The sequence below is a fragment of the Volvox carteri genome (genome assembly GCF_000143455.1).
Source record: "Volvox carteri f. nagariensis unplaced genomic scaffold VOLCAscaffold_117, whole genome shotgun sequence".
NCBI classification, from domain to species: Eukaryota; Viridiplantae; Chlorophyta; class Chlorophyceae; order Chlamydomonadales; family Volvocaceae; genus Volvox; species Volvox carteri.
The window spans coordinates 193152-200226 of NW_003307660.1; the positions used below are offsets into that span (position 1 = coordinate 193152).

A 7075-nucleotide genomic window follows, 5' to 3' on the forward strand; every position below is an offset into this window, starting at 1 on the left:
GACAGGTAATGATGAGCCATAGTGTGCCAAGCAGCAGGCAATGCAGGCGACAACGCACATCTGGAAGGCGACATGTGATCAGCAGGAGCGGCTGATCCAACGCCTACAGGCAGACTACCTGAAAACGAGGAGGCCAGAGAGCTGATGGGCAGGGTTGTCGACTCCTTGATCAACTTCTTGAACAATCAGCTGGTACGATGGTGTTTGGCCACTGTTCATGGGTTTGCCCATTTAGCTCTCCACATAATTAAAGACTTCCCTCCTTTTTTGGGGGGCTGCCACAGTCGCCAGCACCATCTGATCCGAGCATTTCCAAAGAATGCACAAGCCCAATGTGCTACTAAAGCCGTGAAGTTCCGCATCAAGGTATGCACTCATGCAGACCTGTGGTTGGCTTGGGTTTGTGGTGTGGCAGGGCCTACCGTACTGCTACGAATCCTTCGCGCCACACCTTTCGTTTTGGGCCACGAAGTGTGTCACAATGGAAAAAGCTCTATGGGGAAAATTTTTTGCTTGTCGCGAATTATTTGCTTGTGGCAGGGCCTCCTGCAGACCTGTGGTTGGCTTGGGTTTGTGGTGTGGCAGGTACAGGAGTGTGCAACAAATTGTGGATGGCACGTCGAATGCCCCCTACCCCAGGCAAAATCCCATCAGAGACAGTCGCAAGGCATAGCACTGCAGCCCTCTGTCCTGAACCGCCACTACACTGTACCCCGGCTTTCCAGTCCGGGCCCTGATGACAGCGTGCCCAACCGTGCTCTGGCTTGGGGCCAGGGACCTGCCAAGCAGGATTGTGGGAGCCCTGGGACACAAACACCTGCAGCCGCCAGAAGACATCGGGACCGCTGCACCAAGCCCTGTTGACTGGTTCTGGGCGGCTGCACTATGGGGAAACCCGCTTCTCTCGAATGCTGGAGTGACTGAGGCAACGGGCCTGGGCCACTGACCAGTCCTGGAGACCTTTGGGTTCCCTTCTGGGAATAAACCTTGTCCCCCTTTGGTCATGATGACGAAGGGGATGAAAAGCTACTTTGTAGTTTAGATCATCCGGACTTATATTTACGGCCGGATTATGAACAGGGCTCGGTGCATGCTAAAGTAGTAGTAGATGCTGTCAACCCAACCTTGACCAGGACTCTATCGGGCCATCAAAGTTGACAACAGCTGCATCACAGCGCCATCCCCAATTCGGATGTAACAGACTGGTGTTCAAAGGGTCCTGCCAGCGGTGATGCCTGTTGTCGCGACAGCCATTCTCCAGTCACTGCATCGGAATGCACGATCGCGCCAACTGTGATGGCTGTGCAGCGACGGACCGAGGCTGTCCGGTTGAGCCGGGCGGGAAGCACTTCCACGCATTGCACTGCTACGGAGCCTGCTGCAGCTGACGCTACTGCGGCCCCGACGACTTCGTGCCGATTGCGGACAGCAGTATTGGCAGTGCACACCTGCGTCCGTGCGAAAGGGCAAGGATGCACTGCTCCAACCCCAGCGAGCGAATGACGTGGTAGAGTTGTCCTTGCACACCTCAAAGACCTTTGCCTGGCTGTAATCCTCACGCGACATATATCTGCAGCTGATGAGCAGCCACAGCAGCATGGCTGGCGCAGCACAGTGGCTCCAACGGGCCCCGAAGCAACTCATAAGGAAAGATCGGTATTTAGCCTGGTGGAACGTCGGTATTGTCCAGGTCCACGACGCTGAGTCCATCGCTGGGGATCACTGTGTGCGCTGTCGGAGGATCTTACCCTACCAAAGGCATTTTCCTCCTCAATTTCTGCATACATGATGTAATCAATAAGCCGGTAGTGAAAACACTTGGTGCGCGCATGGATTGTGTTTTGAGTACATCGTACTGTAGTAGTGTAAATCCGCGACCACACACATGATCCATGGTTCATTTAGCTTTTCGTGTCGCAGCCTAGTCTTTCACACGCAAATGAGAAGCGTACGAGTTCATGATGAAACACCGGCAACGCAGTGTTAATATCAGCTTGTCGGTGTCCTGGTTCCTCAAGCTTACACGCCGTAGTTGACGCCTGTAAACGTCTTTGTGCAACATGTTTTCCTTGTCCGGCTTAACTCCTCGGCATTCCGGTGTGAGACCCTCAGCGCATCGGAAAGCAGCCCAATCCTTCATAACCCTACCTAACGCACGGCGCATAATATTAAAAGCAGCACCTGCGCCCCTCAACGAAACCCGTGCGGAAGAGCTGGCGCTTCCTGATGGGGATGTAAGCATTGAGGCAGATGCTGTCCTCCTACGCGAAGCTGAAGCCCAGCGACAGGCCTTCATCATGCAGGATACATGCAGGCAGGTCGCTAGCACTGTGAATCGGATGTAACCGCGACGAAACCTTTACTCGGTTTCTGTCGTGCATCTGCCAGCATCGACGCCACGCCTTGTTACCCGGTCTGCATCTTTTGCAACCTTCTTTGACCGGTGGTAAAGCTCAAAGTAGATGACATGATGGCAGAAACCTGCTCAGATGAAGTGAACAGGTCTCGTGCGGTTCAATCTTTGGGACGATCACCCGGCACCCCGCTTCCCCGTCAACTTATGTTGGTAACACACCTTGTTGACCTCTGAATTATATGTCGGACTTTGGCAGTGTTCAGGGACCTCCGAAGCACGCAGTACTTTCCGTCATCCTGTCGCCTGTGTGAACTCCCCGAAACTTTCCTCCCCTATTTGCCCTTGGCTTTATCGCACCTCGCTCGGCCGGTCCTGACCTATTCGTCATGCGTACCGCTGAAACAGCTTCCTGGCTTCTGACCTGAAGATGCTCTTTGAAAAAGGGGTAAGTGCACAGGGAGGTAGAGCTGAAGGGCGCAAGGAAGGGTCAGGGGGTTCCATGGGGCTCACAGCAAGTGGTTCCTGGGATTTCGGTATTAGGGTTTAGAAGGCCAGGTGAAGGATAACAATGATGATGACGGGACTGGGAACGCATCTAGGTGTTGGATGACGGGCTTAAACCCCAAAACGAGACGGGCTGCGAAAAAGACCATTACCCGGGAGCCGTGGTATCTATTTGTTAGGGGCTCATGTACGCGGGGAATGAGGGCTGGGGTATCGGAGTAGTGCCAAATGGGGGCTTAGCGGAAGGGGATAAGGGGATAAGGGTGGCGGTTGCACATGGAGGCGCGACTGGTGTTGGGGAGAAGCTAATAGTGGGATGGGTGGGCAGCTGGTGTATGCGTGCGGAGGGGACAGCAGAGAGTGCTCTGGTCTGGGAGGCGCGGAGGAGAACATTCGGCTGCCAGTCTTTCCTAGCTAGTGAGTTAAGTGGGGAAGAGGATCCAGTCGCTGCCCCACTTGAAAAGGCATGAGGTGAGGTGAGGTCAGGCAACCGAATGCTAGGCGGCTCATCTCACCTTGGATGATGCCGCCACATCGCACTGCACTGCACAATTAACTACAACACAACAGGAGTCAAAACGCAACGCAACCCCGCCATGTGCTACGCCATGTCACTTGCAGGAGATCACGGAGTCGCGTTACTCTCCCAAGATTGTATTCGAGGACCCCATCACCAAGTACGACAGCCGAGAGGGCTATGGTAAGAGGGCGCAAATGCACACGGCCCCCCCGCCCTCACTACCACTTCCCCCACACCAACCTTTCCCCCTCTTTGGTCCCCCCGCCCTCGGCCCCCTGCCCATGCCCTGCCTCGCCGCCACAGTGTTTAATATCCGGCTGCTGCGCACCCTGTTCAACATCACCTTCGACCTGCACAGCATCTCCGTGACTGGCCCCGACTCCGTCACCGCCCGCTGGACCATGGAGATGGTGATGTGGCTGCTGCCCTGGAGACCCAACCTCACCTTCACGGGGAGGACGGTCTACAAGGTGTGGGCGCTTACGTACCTGGCTGCGGGGTTGGGAAGGGGGATAAGGTCGCGAAAGAGTGGGTGGGTGGGTGGGTGGGTGAGGGAGGGGGGTTGGGTGAGCAAGGACGGAGGAGGAGGGTGGCAACGGGTTGGTGGGAGGTTGGGAAGGAGGACGAGGGGTGGCCTGGCGGGTAACCAAGTTTTCCCACCAGTGGATTTGGGTCGGGCTGGGTGGTGTGGGGTGGCAGCACCGGAGCCACCACGGCTATCAGTCCCATATCCGTCGTAACGTAGCGCCTTCAAACTTCCCTTTCCCGGCCCCCAAGCAAACCCCTCCACACTCTCCTCCACCTCCCCTCCCCAGGTGGACCCCCGCACGGGTATCGTACTGAGCCACACCGACTACTGGGATGCGCTGCAGAGGAACGCGTGAGTCATCAGAGCAGAGCAGATCACGGGATGGGCACCCTCGCGCTCGAGAGGGCGGAGAGGGTGGCCCCTTCCCTGCAGCGTCCTGTGGTGCTGACAACCCGTCAACCAGTTTACCCTCAACACGGGGTTAGAGGCTCCTGTGTACTTCCGGGGGAGCGTGTTGGGCACGGGGGTGCCGTACCGCCGCCATTCTCCACGCCCGCATCTCGAATCGCACTTTTGGGTTTGAATCCGTTTGTTGTATGCCCTCTCCCCTTCCCCCTTCCCCCTTCCCCCTTTTGTCCCCTCCCCTTTTTTTATTTTCTCCTCTGTCCCAATACACACCGCACTGCAGCTTTCTCAGTCTAGAGGGTGTCCAACACACGCTTCAGATGTTCATTCAGCAGCAATTGCAGCTCACACCCGGCATTGAGACGCCCAAATACGTGGTGCTCAAGAAACTCAAGGTGCGGCGGGTCCTATGGGGTCACATAGCGTGCGAACAGCTCTGTCTTGTGGAAGCACTCCCATCTCGTTGATGTAACAGTAGTAATAGAAACAGTTATGATTGTGGTTATTGTAGCGGAAGTACTCACCATGCGCTTTACGCGATATGGAAGGTCAATAATAAGCGGAATGCAGGCCAGGAGCACACAGACATGCACATACACGTGCACACAGACATGCACATACACGCGCACCACCGGACACTGCCAAGGTAGTTGCTCGCCAACCTGCGCGGCCCCTGCCTGGCCCCCTTCATCACCGCCATCCCTAAGATGCATGCCAGTTTGCAATTTGCCCGGCACTGAAGCTTCCCTCCCCCGCGTCGTCATCATCACCATCCGTACTGCATTTTCATTTCCCGCCGCTCCTCTCCCACGTGGCACCCGGTTTGTTCACCAATATGTCTGTCTGTGTGTCTGTCTGTCGGTCGATCTATCTATCAAGGAGTACGAGATCCGGCGCTACGAGCCGTACCTGGTGGCGGAGGCCCCCACAGGCCCGGGGTCGGGTCCCGCCAGTGGCTCGGGCTTCTCGGAGCTGGCCAGCTACCTGTTCGGGAGCAATAGGGCCCAACTGGCCATGGAGATGACCACCCCGGTGTTCAACGAGGTGCAGCCGGAAACCAACTCCAGTGTGGCCATGAAGTTCGTCATGGAGAGCAGGTGAAAAGGGGGGGAAGGCAGGGGAAAAACAGCGCCGTGTTTGCGTCTCCTGTGGGGCCGGGGCCAAGAAGAGGCTTGAGAGGGAAACTTCACCATTCAGCCGTTTCTTAGCCCCAAGCCCAGGGGGCCGATCACACCCGGGCGCATGCGTGCCCATGCTCACAGTGGCCAAGCTTCGAGGCCCTGGCTCGTACGTGGCCAGGCTCTCTTAGCTCTCTAGGCTCGTCCTCACTGGGCTTCACGCGGGGCTGCATGCTAGCAGATGCGGCCGCTCACCACCACCGCTTGACGTGATAGGCTGATGTCGTGTGCGCACGTGCACGTGCATGTGTATGTGTATGTGTATGTGTATTTCGCGTTACTACTGTGTGTGTTGCATTCTCCACCCCCGCCCTTGGTTGTTGGGCGATTATCGGCCTAACCCCCCTTCCCCGCCTGCAGGTATTCCGATGTTTCCGCCCTACCCGCCCCCCTGGACCCCCGCATTGGGCGCAAGAGGGAGGAGGGGAGGTACGCCGCGGCCATCCGCTTCTCAGGCTGGCCACTGGACTACGAGGTGGGGGTTCATGCAGAAGGGGGACCGTGGACTTAAGAGGGGCTGGTGCTTTTTGGAGGGAAGATGATACCGGCCCATAGCGGCTTCGGTACCTCAAGGGTATTGAGTAGTGAGTGGTGAGGGCCATAGGGCGAGGCGGCCCCTAGGGCGAGGGGTCAGTTTCTTACCACCGAGCTACGCGGCCACACGTCCTTTTAGGTTTGAATCCTCGACTCGCCGTTTTGCTGTGTGCATTACACATTACACATTACACATGAAGCGAAGGGGGTTGTGCGGCTCAACGTTCGCTAGCTCGCCAAATTCCACAATCCTCCGTGTACAATCCCCCCCTTGACGGTCTCCCTCTCCCGAGCAATCCCCCTAGGTGTCCCCCCCTTAGGTGCAGGAAGTTGGGCAGACCAATCCTGCAACGCGTTGTATGTGTGTCCCGTGTGTATTTGCACAGGTGGTTCAAAACGAGCGGCTGCTCCGAGACCTGCTTCTCCGCGATGGCCTCCGTCCCGCCCCCGGCTACCAGCTGGCCCGGTACAACGACCCCTCCACACCGCCCATGCTGAGGCGCAACGAGGTGCTCATCCGCCTGGATGACTTTGTCTGGCCGCCGGAGACGGAGATGAGCACGTAAGGGGCGGGGGAGGGGGGGATGACAACCACGGTGAGCAACCAATAATGGGAGCAGGAGCAGGTTGGTGCAGTGCGGACACACGTGCAGCAGATACTCTTGTGTACTACCACGTCTAAAGCAGCAACAGCAGCAGGAGGGGTGATAACGGCAGCAGAAGCATCAGCAGCAGTGGCGAGAGCAGCAGCAGATGCAGGGGGGGAGGGAGATTTCGTTTTGAAGTGTGGATTTTAGCTAGGGAAGAGACTAGCGCCTTTACGTGCGTGTTGGAGAGAGAGAGAGAGTGATAACTGCGGGGAATGTAGCAGTAAAACACAAGTACCTATTCCTTCAGATGCGCTTGCCGGATTTTGCTTTGGGGTCTCCGCGTATTTGTCCGCAAGGGCGGCAATCCAGATCGCTCCAGGTGGGGTTGGGTGCCAATGCCATGTGGAGGAGCCGAGGAGGACAGCAGTCAAGGAAAGCTCAAGGAAGTATCTTTGGGGG

The 7075-nt window shown here is 57.0% G+C and overlaps 1 protein-coding gene across 1 annotated transcript; it reads left to right on the plus strand.

The window, feature by feature from the left end:
* Positions 1-1941: 1941 nt before the first annotated feature.
* VOLCADRAFT_84753 (uncharacterized protein) lies at positions 1942-6592 on the plus strand (the record flags this gene model as incomplete). The annotated part of the gene is made up of 9 exons (XM_002958988.1): positions 1942-2314; positions 2762-2801; positions 3482-3560; positions 3684-3850; positions 4196-4260; positions 4598-4709; positions 5194-5411; positions 5853-5967; positions 6413-6592. Exons 1-9 carry the CDS (start codon positions 2061-2063, stop codon positions 6590-6592), a joined length of 1230 nt encoding a protein of 409 aa, XP_002959034.1. The 5' UTR covers positions 1942-2060.
* Between the last annotated feature and the right edge of the window lie 483 nt (positions 6593-7075).